An 18,575-nucleotide genomic window follows, 5' to 3' on the forward strand; every position below is an offset into this window, starting at 1 on the left:
GAGGGCAGCCAGCCTACCTCCATGTTTTAAAGAGTGGCCTCTCACTCTTGGCGTCTCAATATTAAACATTTTAATTGTCTTAGTTTAATAGAAATATATAGAACACATATAAAGATAACATAATGGAAGATGACAGGGTCCCCAAGGGGAGCTGGCTTCAGGCACCAAGCCTGTTGGCAGGCCAATTCCATGTTACAAAAATGTCTGCAAATGTGAGGTTAAAGGCAGGGAACATTAAGCCTGCTGTGTGGGAATCCCTTGTAGCCGACTGCAGGACCTGGAGACAAGCAGTCACGTTGTATATCCATAGTAGTGACCAGAGAAGGAATGACAGCTAAGAAGAATGCAGAAGGAAGGCCATGATGCATCTGCAGTAGCACAACCGGATGCCTTCATATGCCCCAGCTGCAACAAAACAGGTCTCGCCTGTATCGGTTTCTTCAGCCACAGCAGGCACTATAGTTCTCCAACAGATTGACTTCACCCCTGGAGGTGCACTCCTCCATTGTCTCCTAAGACAGACAGATGCCAACAAACTTGCAAGGAATCATGGCCAAAGTAGTACCGGTAATTGCTGAGAGTGAATTCCTGTTTAATTATTATTTGTTGCTATTTTGAGAGTTAATTTTATTGTGTACTATCATATTCTAATGCATCATTTAATATTACTTAATTTGATATAAGTTAAGTCTATTTTTATTATGATTTATTTGTATTGGATCAGATTGCCAAAAGATGTGTGATCTTCTTTACTTTTTTCAGCTGTAAACCACATTGTGTTAGTAATATAGAAAGGCAGTACGTATACAAATTAAAAGTGAAATGACATGAAAACAAGATGTCCCAAGCGTGTGGCTCCATACTGAAATCCCGACTGCGATTTAAGTAAGCAGCATTGAATATTGTGGGATCTGCCTCTGAGACTGAGTAAACATGGCCTAAGATTGCGCTGGATAGTTTTACTGCAGAAATGCTGCGGCATACAGAAGCACGCTTGATAACATGCATTTTGGGGCACGAATATTGCTTGTGGTTTCAACTGCTTTAGCAACTACAGTACTGTCATGATGAGGTTGTATAATTAATTGGGAAGTTAATAATTGCCAATAATAATAATAATTTATATGTGCTGGAGGCCGCTCAGAGTGGCTGGGGAAACCAAGCCAGATAGGTGGGGTATAATTAATAATATTATAACAACAATTTTATTTGAAAGTGGGCCTTTTGGCATTCCCTTGAAAAGGGCCGAGTTGTGGAAACCCTAAGCGTGCCTGGTGTAGCACCTATGTAAGGAGGCCAGATCCTGAGGGGCCCCGGATCCTTCCCCCCGCCCTCGCGCTCCTCTTGCTCGCTCGGCGTAGCGCAACGGCCCATTTCCGAGGCGGCGCTTTGAAAGGCCCGCCGGGGCGCAGCGAGGGGTAGAGTGGAACCACGGGCCGGGCTGCTGACGTCACCACCAGGCCCGGAGCCGGAGCTGCGACGACGCCGAGGAAAGCGCGAAAACCCCGCAAGCAGCCCCGGGAGGGAGAGCTCTCCCTCCGCCTCTTTCCCCTTCCCACCCTGTCACGTGAGAACGGAACGCGCAAAAACACCCCGGCGGCTGTGGTGGAGCTGAGGCGAAGAGCGCTGCGGGGGCGGGTTCCGACGTGCGAGTCCACACACCGGGCGCCGCCCCGGGGGCGAAGCTTGCCCTCCTTGCCAGCAGCTCCACAGTCCGTGCTTCTTTCCCTCGGCAAAGGTGGTCGCCTTTTTCAGCCCTTAAAGAGATCCCACAGGTAAGGAAGTTTGCCCTTTCTCCCTTCCCCACCCTACGTTGTTTCAGAGCTTCTCCTTTTTTCCTTCTTAAACCAAGAGCGGAGATTCGTGGGTAGGGGGGGTAGTTTCCCCCCCTGTAATAATGTGTCTTTGTCAAGTTGCCCGTTCTGATGATGACTTTTTACTGGCTCAAATTTCAGTCTTTTTTCAAACAAACATGCAGGAAAGCTGTTAATTGCCACGAAGAAGTTAAACGTGGGCTAAAGGTGTCGCTGAAGAGCTGAATTAAGGTTTTTTTTTGGGGGGGGGTGTCTTTGCTGCTGCAGCAGACATAGGGCAGGTACCTACATCTAAACTTTTTCAGGAAGGGAGCCTATATGATAGTGAGCTGTAAAGCTCTAGGTCTTACTGACAAATTTAAATTTAACACATAACGCACTCCAATAAACTCTTAACTCGAATGTGAAATTGCTTATCTTCTAACAAAAGTATGTGGCTTTTATCTACTTTGGGCAGTAGTACCTGAGAACTAGAAAGTGGCTAATGTAGCAACTTTTTTTAAAAAAAGAGGGCTGTAAGGGGAATCTAGGAAACTGAAGGCAGGTTGGCTTCTGTGTGAATGAGTGTAAAGGAAAATTTAAAATAGAATTATCAAACATAGAAGAAGAAACCTTGCTGAAGAAAAATCTGCATAGTTTTTGCAAATGTTAAGTCCTGTGTCTCACTAACCTATTAGAATTATTTTAGAGTGTCAGCAAACATGTGGATAGGGGTGAACCAGTAGACATTGTGTACTTTCAAAAAGCTTTTGTCAGAGTCCCTCACCAAAGGCTCCTGAGTAAGCTTAGCAACCATGATACCAGAAGACAAGTACTGTCGTACCTGCGCATCACGCACATGCGCAGACGCGGTGCTCGGGATGCGGACTGCTCATGATGCGAACGGGGCAAAAAAAAAAAAAAGATTACTAATTTATTAAAGACAACCAACAGAGAGTTGGAACAAATTGGCAGCTCTTAGAACAGAGGGATGTATGAAGTTGGGTTGTTGGCATCTGTCTGTCTTGAGAGACAATGGACTGTGCCTCTGTTGGTGAGATCAAACCATTGGAAAATCACAGCACCTGGCGGTTGCAGAGACAGGTAACTTGCTGCCTCCCAACATTGTTTTTGCTGCATTGGCAGCACCGAAGTGGCCTCTCTGGGGCACAAGCCTACACACTGTGAATGGAGGTCCTGGGCTGCCCACACTACAAGACCCCCCTCTCAACCCATCCTGGAATGGTCTCTCTAGGAAGGCTTGCCAAATTTGCATGTAGTGACCGGATGCTATTAAAATGTGTACTCTTTAGTTCTGCAGTAGCATTGCTTTCCCCCAAGGTATCTGGAATAGCTTTCTTCCTGCTTGAGGTATTGGTGTCTCTAGTGTTCTAGGTGAATGACTTTATGCCCTAAGCAATATTTTTAATATATAAAACAGGGATGGGGAATTCATTGGACCTACAGTTTTTGTTGGACTCCATTAGCCTTAGACAGCATGGCCAGTGGTTGAAGATGATAGGAATCAGTCCAGCAGCATCTGGAGGGCCACATGTTCTCCGTCCCAAACATATATTACTTTCCTCTGAGAATGATATAATGGTGCTTACTGAATGCAGGTTTGCTTCCAGCCATTATTGAGTTGCAGCTGATCTAGCTAGTGGCTTTCTTGAATTGTGTACACTGCAGTTATTTAAGACTTATAGGGGATATATATATATATATATATATATATATATATATATATATAACGCAAAATATCTCACAATGCAGCAAATGCTTGGATGTGGTGAAGCTTAGCTCATTTGGTTAGAGCGTGGTACTGATAATGCTAAGATTGCAGGTTTGATCCCTCTACAGGTCAGCTACATATTCCTACATTGCAGGGGGTTGGACTAGAAGATCCTCAGGGTTCCTTCCAACTCTGTGATTCTATGAAAGGTGGACATCAAGGGCACATGGAATACTAGGATTTACTTCTCTGTGTTTGCATTTCTAGAACTGAGACATTGTACATTGCAGGGGTGTCAGCCAGATTCATAGGCCTTTGGTCTGAGTACATCTGCTTTTTGCAGGCCACTGAAGAATGTGTGGGCGAACAGCTGTTGTACTGGGAGCAGATCGTATCCGCCGTGCCTGTGAATACCGTGATAATCAAGGAAAGAGAAGGTGTCCAGAATGGAAAAATGCTGACAAATATAGTCCATCCTACAATAAGAGCCCACAGTCTAATAGCCCTGTGCTTCTCTCCCGACAACACTTTGAAAAGGTGAACCCCCCAAATATTAGATTTGTGCTTAGCATAACTTTCTGTTCAGTTATTTTTACATGCATAGGTGCTTTATGTTAGCTCTGCGAGATCAAAATTTCACAAATAAGGGGAACTGTGATTGTCTGCTCAGTGGAGCATTTGTGTTCCAAAATTAGAGACATCTGTTATATCTGTAAGTCTAATCATCTAGAACGGGGGTCAGCAACCTGCGGCTCCGGAGCCGCATGCGGCTCTCTGACAGGTCTCCCGCGGCTCCGGCATGCCCCCTTTCAATGCCCTTTCAATAATAATTAAATGGTTACGGCAAAAAAGGGCCAAAAAAAACCATGAATAATCCGCATCAACGTTGAACAGCTGGGCGGTCTTTCTCAGCCCTCTTGGGGTTCCCGAGGACAGACCCAAGATTGATTTCCACCTTGACCACTCCCAGAGAGAGGAAGCGACTTCTTCACACCAATAAGTGTGGGGAGGGCTGAGCTTTTACCACCTCGGCGTGCCGATTGGCAGGACAGATCGCCCGCCTTGGCGCATAGGCTCGGAGCCGGGGCCGGGGCCTTACCGCCAAGGTAGCCACTGAGGATGAAGGCGGGAGGGGGAACGGGAGAGCGATGCTTCGTCCGGCCAATGAGCCGCCGGGATGCCTGTTCCTGTTTGAGGGGAACATGCCAATGAGGGTGGCGTTAGGGCGGGGAGAAGAAGGAGCTGGGCTTTGCGAGTTATCGAGGGAGAGAGAGAGAAAAGAGTCGGGATAATAAAGGCGGCGGGAGGTGGCGGCGGCGATTGGAGCGGCCCCTGTTCTGAGCAGCCCCTGTCGCGGCAGAATCCTTTTCAAAGCGGCCGCACGGAGGACGGAGCAGGTGGGCCAGGCGTCGCCGTGACGGGAGGGCAGTGATGGTCGCCGACAGGATGAAGTAGAGCTGCTTTGGGGCGGCGGGGCGAAAACGTCCGGGCTGCTTCTGAAACCTCCGCCAACCGGTGCTTCGCCAGCGCTCGCTGCGGGCGGTGTACATGCTCAAGACGGCCCCAAGGGCGGCTCGGGGCCCAGAGCCCCAAGGCCGGCGCGCTGCAGTGCCTGGCGTGATTTCCCCCCCCAACCTGTTTTTTGCTTTTTGGCTTTTTGCCTTGCTCTCCCACCCCCCTCTTTTTCTTCCTCCCCTCCTTTTTTAATCCAAGGGGAGAAATCCCATTTTTAAAACAAACAAACAAACGAAAAACAAACAAACACCCCCCACAGCTGCTGCAGCCACTCTATTTGAATTTTTATTATTACCCTTTTCTCCCTCTATCCCCCCTTTTTCTTTTCTCTTCCCCTTTTGTTTTTGTTTTCAAAAAAGGAAAAAGAAGAAAAAGATTTCCCCCCTTTATTTTTATTTTTTAAACTACTACAATTTTTAATAGATATTCTCCCCACCCCACCCCCAATTTATATTTTTCCACCCCACTTTTCCATTCCCACCCCCCTTTTCTTTATTAGTTCGCTTGCCAACCTATCTTAGAGGGGGAAGCCCTCTCTCCCACCCACCACACCCCCCAAAAAACAACTTTGAGCTGAACCCCAAAAAACGGGGGTAGATCACTGCTGAAAGTAGATCACAGTTTCTTGGGAGTTGGCCACCCCTGGTATAAGACATGTAACTAGAATAAAAATTTTTAAAAAACCAAGCAAATAATTGTAAAACTACTGTAATAAAGCACTGCTATAATTATATATTTCCCTAAAATTTTGGTTTCATTTGCCTTTCCGTGCTGAAATGTCACAACCCTGAACGACCTGACTTGCCCCCCCCCCCCCTAGTTTTGATCCTGGGTACGCCCCTGAGTCAATGCAAAAGTAATAACTTATTTCTTGTTGTTTTTACTAATTATACTTTGCATTGGCTCCTATACGTTTATTATTATTGCATTAAGGTAGAAACAATATATGCAGCGTATATTTGTTTTAAATGTCGCAATGGTTTTTGCGGCTCCCAGTTGTTTTTTTCCCTTTGGAAACGGGTCCAAGTGGCTCTTTGTGTCTTAAAGGTTGCAGACCCCTGATCTAGAACAAAGAGCTTCTGAAGAAGCAGTCTTTCAGAGTAAGACATTTATCACTCTTTGCTTTATAGTAAGGTAAAGGTAAAGGGACCCCTGACCATTAGGTCCAGTCATGTCCGACTCTGGGGTTGTGGCGCTCATCTTGCGTTATTGGCCAAGGAAGCCGGCGTACAGCTTCCGGGTCATGTGGCCAGCATGACTAAGCCGCTTCTGGTGAACAGAGCAGCGCATGGAAATGCCGTTTACCTTCCCGCTGGAGCGGTACCTATTTACCATATACTTGAGTATAAGCCTAGTTTTTCAGCACATTTTTTGTGCTGAAAAAGCTGCCCTCGGCTTATACTTGAGTGAGGCGAGCGGTGGGGGCGGCGAGAAAGAGCCTTTCTCTCCACTCATGCTGCCACCCGCTCTCCCCAGTCAACCATTCCTTAAGAAGCGTACAAGAACAGCGGTTCTTTACTCTCCCCAGGCAGCTTGTTCCATTCCTGAACTGCTCGCATAAATGCAAACTTGGCAAAGGAGGAAGAGGAAGGAGCAGCCCAAAGGGCTGCTTTTGGGCTGCTCGTTCCTCCTCCTCCTCCTCCACAGCGGCAAAGGTGAATCGGCTTATACTTGAGTCAATAAGCTTTCCCAGGTTTTTGTAGGAAAATTAGGTGCCTCGGTTTAATTTGGGGGCTTATACTCGGGTATATACGGTATCTACTTGCACTTTGACATGCTTTCAAACTGCTACATGGGCAGGAGCTGGGACCAAGCAATAGTAGCTCACCCTGTCGCGGGGATTCGAACCGCCACCCTTCTGGTCAGCAATCCCTAGGCTCTGTGGTTTAACCCACAGCACCACCCATGTCCCATTTATATGTGAGGCTAAATTTTGCTTTATACATGAGGCTAAATTTGACCAATCCATCTTTATTTAAGACAGAGATGTGGAACTTTTGTTGCTGGACTCCAACTCCCATCAGACCCAAGTAGCATGGCCAGTGGTCAGGAATCCTGGGAATTTTCATTCAACAATGTATAGAGAGCCACAGGTTTTCCCATCCCTGATTGAAGAAGTGTGCATGCACACAAAAGCTCATACCAAGAATAAAACTTAGTTGGTCTCTAAGGTGCTACTGGAAAGAATTTTTGTTATTTTTTATTTTGTTTTGATTAGGCATTATGGTCAATGTTGCCTTCATCAATGACTCCAGCAATGAGGCATGGTTGCAATAATCTTTAGTGTTCACTGTGTTTCCAGTATTGCTGAAGGAATGTTTCCTTGTTTCCAAGACTACCAAACCATCTTTCAGCAAAATACAGTTTTGGTACAGTATATCGGTGGGGAAATGGTGTGAAGTTGTCAGATTCATATGAGATGTTAACTGCAGTAGCCATCTATAGAAACTTCCCACCATCCAGCAGTGTGTTGAGCTGGATGTTCTCAGTCGCACTAGATCCAGCTGACCCCCGTCATGTCATTTCATCTTCATAAGCTCTTGACTAGTGTTGATAGCAGGCAAGACTGAAGTCTTTGTATCCAGGCATTGTGACGGCATCACACAGGTCTATTGCAATACATAAATCATTTTCTTTTCCTTCTGCATCACCCTATTTTTTCAAATAAATGTTAGATTTAAATTTATAATAAATATGCTTCATTCATCTTATATGTAATACAATCACTAAATAACAATTTTGTATACTGAGAAATTACTAATAATTACAAAGCTTACATTTCATTTAGCTCAGTCTGCATAGGCCTGCATATGGAGGATTGAGGGATTGAGTTGCTAGTCTATATGAGAGTGAGAGGAGAAATGTACCGGTATGTTGGGTAGTGAGAGATAGAAACCCTTCCATCAGCCAGAGATGATTATTTATCTGTAATGGAGCGTTACAGTCTAAGCAGGCTTCTCCACACTACCATGTTTCCACAGGGTGCTGTAATTGTGTGTGTGTGTTGTTTTTGTTTTTATTTTAAAAAAAAAAACCAAATTCCTGCTCCAGCACACAGACAAATACAATATTGGATTGGTGGTTAATTGTGTTTTCTGTTTTGCAATAAATCTGAGTTCTCAAATCTTGGAAGATAAGCACTTGTTCTGACATGATTTCACTCACAGTACAAGAGTAAAGAAGGAAAAAAGTGGTTTTTAAAATAATCTGTGTCTCAAAATAGCATACATGCACAAACCTGAAGCCCCCCGCCCTGTCACCTTTTCAAACCAAAATTTGCAATCCGTTTCCCTTTCATTTTCCTGCCTAGACAGGAAGTTGCCTAAGTGCTTGTTGTGGTTGATTAGTTCTTCTCAAATGCGCATACCAAAGGTATCTTGCCCTTGTTGGCCAGAAGAGCACAACATAATTGCCTTGTCTAGGCAGGAGAAGAGGATGTATGCAGCCGTGTCAGGTGGATTTCAAAACAGCAGGGTGGTCAGCAAGTTGGAGGAGTGAATGGGTGTCTGGAGTCCTCAGTACACTGCTCTTCTACCACAGATGTCAAAAACATTTGCTACACTGTACAGTATTCCTTAACAAACTAGTTTCATTGGTATTTACCATTAAGGAAAAGTATCATACATATTGATTTTGTATTGAATTAGAGCTTGTGCTGTATTTTCTGAGTTTACATGTGTATGCATGCTGTAAAATCTCAAGACCAGTGAGAGACTATTTTGGTACAGTATTTGTTTTTATTGAAACCATTTAAAAAGTTGCCCTCGGGATAACACCGAAAGTGAATTTGAATAGAAACTGGCAAACAGAGAAATGAAACCCGTTGGTCTGTTTCAATTGTTTCAACTGAGAAAAATGAAAGAAATGACTCAGAAAAACCGGAAGGTACATTGTGAAGAGGGTAAAATAGCAGATTTCAAATTCTGACAGCACAATCCTACGCACATTTACTCAAAATTAAATCCCACTATGTGTTCTACTTGCCTGTTTTCAAATGGTATTTTTTAACATGGCTTGCCTGGCTATAACTCATGTCTAATTTACTTCAGCAGGACCCTTGCATTTTGTTGGTTCCTTCTGTAACTATTGTAGTCATATAGTAGGGTCTCATCACAACACCGAATTAGAGCAATGAATCCCAGAACTGTTATAAAGTGATCATTAACTTGCTGCCTTCTTTTTAAATATAAAACTTGGTATATTTGTCAGTAACTGACTTGATTAGAATCACTTTGCTTATATAATGAAAGACAATATAGAAATCTAGTACACCCATTCACCTCAATCTACCTAGGAGGTATAAGTGCATAGAAGTTTGCATCTCTAACTGCTTGTGCAAACAGGCGCTCCACACACGTTTTCCAAATCTGAACACCTGGGGCTGTGCACCCAGCCCCTTTTAGAAAGGTAAAACCCCTCCAGTTTGGAAAGGTGAATTTATCAACCATTTTCTGCATTCTAACAGGATTTTTCAGCAGGAATTTTGCTGTTCTCTGTGTTCAACTGTACACACTGATTACTCTGAATTCTTTCTGTGTTTTTGGATGCTTCTCAATATTTATTCCTGTTTCCACTTTATGAAAGGATGCCAACTCTTCTGAACGTGTCCTTGTAGCTATGCGTTGGGGCTGGTTCCAGCGTGGTTTAAGGAAGCTGACCCATCTAAAATGCAGTATAACACTGCAAATTGTCGGGAGTGATACCATGATGGAGAACTTTCCTACAAGGTTAGTTTTTGTGTAGCCTTCCATTTGAAAATAACTTTTTTTTTAAAGAGGTCTCCTCCTGGCCATGCCATTTATGTCTTTTGAGCTATACAGAAAAAGTGAAGCTTTTTCCTAGAGGTATTCATAACAGTTGCCTTGCCGTACCAAATGTAAACAATTCTGAACTGCATGCTGTGAACACAGCATCATGATTTTCCTGAAAGGGAAGAGCCCAGCAGGTGATAGCATTTCACATGCTGTGCTTGACAGAGCAGCTTCAAGATAACTGGCTGTTTGGTATCTGTGCAGGTTCGATTAGAGGAAAACATAAGTAATGTTGCTGGTATGGGAGGCTTTGGGAAATACAATAGCAGAAGTGGAAGTCTATGAAAACTCACCAGAAAAAAGGTTTGCTCTGAATACTGTCACCTCTTTCCATATGCATCCCACCAACTTCATACACACAAATGGGGGGGAAGCAAAGGGTCATGAAGAAGTAACATGCACCTGACTGAGGAAATGAGAGATCACATTGGAAAGTTAACCCTCCTTGTTTCTCTGTAATTCATTTATTCATTCATTCTGTAAGATTTCTTACCCACCTTTCACCAAAATTTCCCAAGGCAGGTAACAATATAATTATACCATTATAAAAACAGGTAAACAGTTCCAAACAAAAACAGCTCAGTACAGATTAAACAAAATGGTGAGTCCTCAAAAACCATATACCTTCACTATCAAAGTTTAGAGTAAAGAGGTATGTATTTAGCATATAGCAAAAGCTGCATGATAAAAATGCTAGACCTCTGCGGGGAGAGAGTTCCACAACAGAGAGGGGCCCACTTCTGACCACCTTTTCCTGCACTTTTGAAGGATGGTGGAACTATCAAGAGAGACCCCTCTGTCAACCTTAACACCTGGGAGTCTTTTCCTCCAGCAGCACGTCATCTAACTATGTGGAAGAGCCCCTTCAAGGGCATGTTGCCATCACACAGCAGTTTAGTCAATGTTTAGGAGGGGAAACCTCATTGTTCCTCTGACTTTTTATAAATCTCATTTTCCAGCCAATAGACACATTCCATACTTCAACACTTCCTTTTTATTTCTGAGCACAGTAAATGCCCTAAAATAGCTAAACCCTTTGACTCAGTATTATGTAGAAGTTGGAAGTTGGAATAGGTCATGGATAAGCTTCTCTCAGAGCATGCTAGACAGTGTATTTCAGCACATTAGATGGGTGTCTTTCTCTGGCCATTAAGTAGCACTGTCAACACTTGTTCATTAATGTTGGATTTGGGATGCAGGCTTGAACCTTTTTTTCAGTTCTCTGAAATTGATCATGGTATTGACCCATCCCAGGAAGAAATCATTTGCTAGAGAGGCGTTTGCAAGGCTGTCTTGTGTGAAATGATTTCACCAGTGAAAGTGCCTTAGCATTCAGGAAGTTTGAGTCGCATTGGTGCTAGGAGTAGAAGAGCTTTCATATGAATGGTTGGTGCATCTGACTCCTGAGAAATTGTGGCAGTTCCCTTATATGAATGTACCATGCAAATACAAATTTAATTAACAACAACAAAATGTGAGGTGGTATGGGCTTGTTGGCAGCAAGACTGTTCTCCTCCAGTTTCTCCACCTGCTTCACTGCTCCTTTTGAGAGCCTTTGAATGCAGATCAGCTAGCTTTGTTGCCAGGTTCTTCTGTTCCCAAAACACAACACTGAACTGCCTCTCACTATGTTGCTGTCACAGTCTGGGCTCTTAGGAGCAGAACTGAGCAAAGTGCAATGGACCTTTCTTTTCCTCCAGTGGAATAGCCTTGCTGCAATTGCACATGCTCCCAACTTTTTGTGAGAATTTTGGTGTGATGCTCTGACAGTGTGATTCCTAATTTCTCTGACTACTTCTCTGAACAGGAGCATGGCAAACATCGGGAATTCTTCCCTGTTGCTCTCCTACCTTTTTCTATGTTACAGATGTGTGTTCTTCTTTTAATAGGTGGCTTTGTTTTAATAAAAATTCAACTTTAGACATTTATTACATTCTATCCTGAAAATAAGATTTGTCCTCAAATCTTCATGTAGAGGCACAAATAAGACACATAAGACCTTGTGGGAAAGTGGCCTAAACTCTCATCTACACTTCTGGCAGGGATGTGTAGAGGCTTGTGTAAGGAAGGCCACTTTAGGATACATCTCTTGAGTTCAGTAAAAGCATCTGTTAGGCTGATAATGTGAGTTAATTGGAAAGGTGTAACATCTAGAACCAGAGTAGAGAAATATACAAATAAGCACTCTAAAGCGGATAGTAAGGATTCTTAAGCATGACTTGTAAGTGGAAGCTCACATACTCTAATTAAGGAGCAGAATGATAGTGGATACGGGAAATTGTTCCTCACACCCCGTATATGTAGAAACCGTTGCAATAGTATCCCAAAAAAGCACCTGAGCTGCACCAGGACTAGCACAATTATAGGACTGTTGCCATCACCACCATTTTAGAATCCTATTGTTGTTAGGAATGCATAGGGGCAATAAGTGTAGATGTAGTAATTAAACTTCTGTGTCCTTCCAAGGATTATAGTGAAAACAAATGAGTCAGTCAATTTTGTCACAGCTCCATGTGAATTCACATTTGCTCCAAAGATCATTTCTTAGAATCCTATGTGATGTTATTAAAGTCGTCCCATCCCAATGTTTGTTTTTAACTATTTGACGTTGCTATTTGCATGAATAGTTCACTTGCACCCCCTTCCCTACATCTCTCTCTCTCTCTCTCTCTCTCTCCTCTCTCCTCTCTCTCTCTCCTCTCTCTCTCTCTCTCTCTCAAAAGGGGCCTCTGGTAAAGGCAAACGCTGCGTGTGCTGGCTGATGGCTACTACGAATGGCAACAACGAAATGGGCAGAAGCAACCCTATTTCATTTACTTCCCCCATACCAAGGATGAAAAGGTACAACAGCAATGCGTTCATATTTAGTGCCGAAGTGCTCATTGGTTCTTTCCTTTTCGTTTACTTTTCCTCAAACTCTTAACTTGCTTCAGAAGGTTTGGCCTTATTATTTTGGTCAGGCTGCCTTTCCCCATGAAGCAAGGTCACCCAAGGGTAGCTGTTGCTGAAGGTCATACGATTCTGTTCTCCTTTGGCCATGCTGAAAGTTCAGCATAACAGTGTGTCAGAATGTCTGTCTTTTATACATGTAATTTTTTATTATTTCATTTCTGAATCTCTTCCATTAGGCATCCTGAAGCAATTTACAATATTTAAAGTGTTTTTGCATTGCCATTCAATTCAAAATTCCCAGGACAGTTTAAATGACTGAATTCTTTTAGTTACTAAAAGAGTACATAAAATGCTAAAAGCAATTGCAACAAAGTGCAGAATACATCACAGGTTAAACCCATAGGGAGAAATGGGTATTTGCCTTGCACCTAAAAAGAAACAAAAAAGGCAAACCTCCCTAGCGTGAGAATTCCCCTCTCCCAAAGCCACCCAGAGGCAGATTTAGGGGCCTGTGACCAATTCATTTGCACTGGGCGCGGAGTCTCGGGTGCCGCAACTATGATGTAGAATGGAAGGGGGGAGGCACTGAATTTTGGCATTGCACAGGGTGGTGCTGAAATTTGGAACCCCAGGATTTGCCACTGTAGCCACACAACTCACTACAGATCATGAAGAGAACCAGAAGACCTCTGAGAAGATACTGGTGTACAGGCAGGTTGAGGTGGGAAATGTTTCCTTAAGTAGCCAGGTCCCAAGCCATGCAAGGGTTTAAAGGTAAGCACTATCAGTTTTAATTGTGCGCAGAAATAGACCAGAATCCAGTGGATCTCTTTAAGAACTAATGAGTAGTGGTTACAATTCCTGGTTCCCAGTTAGTAGCCAGGCTGCTGTGTTCTGAACGAAAAGCAGTCCTGGGAGTCTTCAAACACAGCTGCATGTACAACATGTTACTGTAGTCAAAGGTTACCAGGGCATGGATAAGTGCAGAAGGTTTGCAGCTAGTGTACCAGCTTCAGTGGATGAACAGGCTCCATGCTGTTGCGACCACTTTATCCTCTAGTACAGGGATAGCAAATGAGGTGTCCTGCAGATGTTGTTGGACTCCAACTCCTATCAACGCTAGCATTGCCAGTGGTCAGGGCTGATGGGAATTATAATTTAGTAAAATATGGAGGGCACCACACTGGCTACTCTGCTCTGGTGACATAGCTAGAGCAATGGACATTTCTAACTAGATCAAAGCACGTTGAGAGCTGACTAGAACACAAGTGGCAGAAGTCTCTAGGGAAATGTCAATGAATGTACTCCCGTTATCGAGCTTACTCTGATTGAGCGTAGGAAATACTTCTCTGCACCTTTGAATCCTTGGGGTCCTATCTAGAAGAGCTTTTCTGAGTGGCTTAGTATCTACTCCAGCTTGGCCCACAGGGCGATGTTAGTGACATGTTTGTTAAGCAATTTGAGGATGATATTTCTCATATCTGCCTCAACCTAGATTATACTGGTTCAGCAGTTCAGTCTATTGATGAGTCCAGACCACCATCTAGACTTGGGTTAAGCAATCAATTTCACATTGATGTCTGAGGACATGGAGAAAAGCAGCCTATCAGTGTTTGCTCACCTTGTGCCCTTAGCTTATTACATCTAGTAGGAGAGGGATAATCTGGGTCTAGGAAGTAATAAAATTGCTTGTTATAAAGAGTCCCGTCTGCCTTGAAGGGGGTAGTTGTGATGCCATTCTTAAAGGAACCCTTTTGGACTCCGATAACTGCAGTAACTATTAGCCAGTTGCAAAGATGCTTAGGAAGTGTTGCGATTGCAACTTCCGACAATATTGGATGAAAAGACCCTGTGGATCAATTTTGATTTGGTTTCATGAATGGTTTTGGCACAGAAACACTTTTGGATAACATTCACTAGGAGAAAAACATGCCCACCAAGATTCTTCTGTATAACTCAGCAGCTTTCAGTACTATGGACCATACTATTATTCTTGATTGGTCTTCTGAGTCGGGGGCACAGTGTTTCTGTCAGGGGCCAGCCCACTCATTAAGTGATGTGAAGCAGCCACCTCGGGCAGCAGAAACCCCTGAGCTGATGCCTGACCTGCCTCTTTCGCTGGTGGAAAAGCAGCACCAGCATCAGCACTGATTTCCCACAAGATCTTGTGAGATTTCATCTTGCCATAAATGGGCACAGATGCTGGCACAGCTTCTTCAGTGGTGGAGCTGCTAGAAAGATGAAACCTGTGCTGCCAGCAAAGATAATGGTACAACCCAGCAACATGTTGGCAAAGATAATACAAACAATTATTACCTAGATGTACATTGTTTATCGAATTTATAAGACAGACAAATCCTAACACAATGCCACAGAAATTAACGAATTACCCCCCACTTGAAAAATCTAGTGAAACCAGACTTTGTAAGTTCATTTTAGTGGGGGTAATTTGTTCAATTTCTGTGGCATTGTGTAACAATGTATATCATCTAGGTTATAATTGTTTATACTACCACCATCTTCAGTGGTGGAGGCACTGGAGATGTGTGGTGCAGGTACAGGTGGCACGGCAAAATGGCATGGCACTTCCTGCTTTGCCTCAAGTAGCGAAACAGGGCTTGCTGCCCCTGGTTTCTGTGGTTCTGCTTGTAGCTGAAGGTGCCACTTCTAGGACTACTGAGCAGCAAAATGGCACCTATGCTGTGGGGTCCTGCTGGGCTATTGTAAACACATGACTTATGTTCAACACTAGTGTCTTTTTACATCAAATGAGAGTGAAATCATGGAAGTGTTGAATTGCTGCCTGGGGGCAGTGATAGCCTTATGAGGCCGATAGTCCCACTGAGGGCTAACAAATTGAAACATAATCCTGACAAGATTGTAGTATTGTTGATGGGTGGTTCATCTATCCAGGGAGGTGTATTCAACCTTCTCTGGAAGGGGTTGTGCATTTGAAAGATTTATGTTTTTAAAAACACATTCCTTAATTTTGCAGCTCCGCAAACCAGATGTGGAAGGTGAGGATGAAGATTCAAAGGACAGGAAGTTACTCACCATGGCTGGTATTTTTGATTGTTGGGAGCCCCTTGATGGAGGAGAAACATTGTACAGCTATACCATCATCACTGTAAATGCTTCAAAAGATCTAAGCTCCATCCATCACAGGCAAGGGAGAATAGCTCAATAAGTGTTTGGTGGAAATCATATTGTACAGTGGAACTAATTGATAATAAGGCTGCTTAAGTCTCAATTCCCATCACTTAAGTTTTTGTTCTGTGTACCAACTAGTGTGACATGATTTTTATATTATATTAAAAAATCACACCTCTCTCACTGTATAATGTATAACTTTTAAAGCAAGGTCAGAGAAATAATTTAAAAAACCAAAAAAATCTCCTTTAAAATTGTCCTCTTAGAGAAGAGCATTTGAATAGAAGTTACTTGTTCTGAGTGATAGGTTTTGGCTCATAAAGAATTATGTTTATACCATATTTTGTGGTTGTCATTTGAATTATTCCAAAACGGTTACCTGGCTTCGTCATTCAGACCCCTTGAAAAATAAGGCCTCTTTTAAATGATTGTGCTGCAATTTTATGCAGATCTTAGTTGCTGAATTCTCCTTCCTTTATCTCCATCTAATATTAGGAATCTGATTCTTATTGATGCTTCAACTGTGCCCCCCCCCAAACCATAACATGCTGTAGACTAATTTGGGTTATTCTATTCACTGAGATCTGTATTGTTTAACTTGTTTAGAATGCCAGCTGTCTTGGATGGGGATGAGGCGATCAGAAAATGGCTGGATTTTGCAGAAGTACCCACACAAGAAGCTGTTAAGCTTATCCAACCCACAGAAAACCTTGCTTTCCACCCAGTCTCAACCATAGTGAACAATTCCAGAAATAATACACCAGAATGCATTGTACCCATTGAACTGGAGTTCAAGAAGGTAAGATTTGGGATTTTAAGGTTTGGGGAAATAGGTAGGGTTGTTATTCTCACGTCATATTTAACTTCAACTAGGGCTACATTCACACCATACATTTAAAGCACTATGATACCAATCAATCCAAGTAACTTTATTGTACTATCCATTGGCCATGACAGAGCTGAATCAAAAATAATACAAGCAAACGGAGTGTCGCACCACACTATGATACAACTTTCAACAGTCCTGGCTACCCTTAAAGAATTATGGAAACAATAGTTTGATAAGGATGCTGAGAGTTCTTCCCTCACAGAGCTACAATTCCCTAGGAAGAAGGAATTGATTGTTAAACCACTCTGGGTATGGCTCAGGGAGGAGAAATAGGGATCAAATAACAGCTCTCAGCACCCTTAACAGACTACAGCTACCAAAATCATTTAAGGGAAGCTATGATTGTTTAAAGTAGTATCACAGTGCTTAAAGGGGTGCTCCAAAAACCATGATGGTAATAGGTAGCTTCTCTAAACTACTGTCATCATTCCTAATCGACCTTTAGTTCATAATAGTGGTATACTTTTCTAATGGTCCTTGTTGTCTGTCTTCTAGGATACCAAAGTTAGTGCAAGCAGCAAAATAATGATGAACTGGTTAAAAAACAAATCTCCCAAGAAAGAAGATGATGATGACGGCTTACCAAGATGGTCCAGCCAGTTTATCCAAACCACACCACCTAAAAAGACCAGTTCAAGCTTAATACACCAGTGGCTCAAGAAGGAAGATGGAGAACCTTCTGCAAAGCATCCCAAAATTCAGTGACTTACTGTTACTTGCACTTTATTCTTAAAACACATTTGGCAGTTTCTACTGATTTGAATTTGCGGAGTGGGATTGCAAATATTCTGACTATGTGGGCCTTGACATTTAACACTTTTTCTTGTCTGTAGTACAAACTGGGGTGTGCATTTTATGTACAGCGTTGCTATTCCCTGCCAACCTTGGGAGAGAGCAAATGTACTTCGAATATGTGAGACACTTAATATATTTCTCCTCCTAGGAGAGAAACAAACATTCTGTATGGCATGTTTCTTGTCCTGGTGTTCATCCAGTTCACTTATTGGATTCTTTGGATAAAACAGACCACTGTTACAACTAAGAGCCCCTGTTGCAAAAATGAAAATAACTGTGTTCTTAAAACACTGAATATTTTACGTTCATCTTACGAGGCCTGGGTATCTCCTTCACATACTTTGTAAGTATGAGCTGTATTAGTGGGAAAACTGCTATGGTGGTGGTATGTCTGTAGCTACTGTTTTAATTATAACGGCCCAAATTTGTGATGAGAAAATGAATAGCAAAAATTCAGTACGCTGGCATTGTAGAAGGAATGAGTTTGGGCCTATATTTCTGACATCGGACTTACTCATAGTCGGAATTGTACATGTTCTCATGTTTTAAGCAAGGTTGCCTGTTTCAACAATAAGAGATATTTCTTTTGGTTTAGTTTCTGGCTAGCATTGTTCTTGGCATATCAAAGGATTATTTTGTAAACTCTCTGACGAATGAAAGACTCTTAAGGGGAAATAATTCTTTTTAGTAACATTGAGCTGCTCTGGTACTCTGCTGTGTTGGACAACACCTGCTAAAAATTGATCTTCTAGAAGGGACAAAGCACATGCTTGATGTTTCTGGTCTTAGGTTTTGAATAAGCAGGTGCAAATCTTACTAAAGCTCACTACTTGAGCACAGTTTAGCAGAAGCCAGGCCCTCTGGAAAACATCCATTGCTCTTATTTAAATAATGATTGTAAAAAATAAAATGTGTTTCTATCTCATTTTTTGTGTACATTGCCCAATTCCAGCTAATCATCAAAACACTCATTTAGGCTACAGTGCTAACCATGCTTA

At 42.8% G+C, this 18,575-nt stretch overlaps 1 protein-coding gene across 1 annotated transcript; it reads left to right on the plus strand.

Annotated features, from left to right (window-relative positions):
• Window positions 1–1,695: 1,695 nt before the first annotated feature.
• Window positions 1,696–18,252, plus strand: HMCES (5-hydroxymethylcytosine binding, ES cell specific). The gene is given in 9 exon segments (XM_033141021.1): window positions 1,696–1,775; window positions 3,869–4,062; window positions 9,625–9,667; window positions 9,670–9,767; window positions 12,575–12,600; window positions 12,602–12,692; window positions 15,739–15,908; window positions 16,500–16,692; window positions 17,278–18,252. Coding segments are annotated over 8 exon segments (1,014 nt in total). The 5' UTR covers window positions 1,696–1,775; window positions 3,869–3,879; the 3' UTR covers window positions 17,488–18,252.
• The last annotated feature ends 323 nt before the right edge of the window (window positions 18,253–18,575 follow it).

Source organism: Lacerta agilis, chromosome 2 (assembly GCF_009819535.1).
Source record: "Lacerta agilis isolate rLacAgi1 chromosome 2, rLacAgi1.pri, whole genome shotgun sequence".
Classification (NCBI taxonomy): domain Eukaryota; kingdom Metazoa; phylum Chordata; class Lepidosauria; order Squamata; family Lacertidae; genus Lacerta; species Lacerta agilis.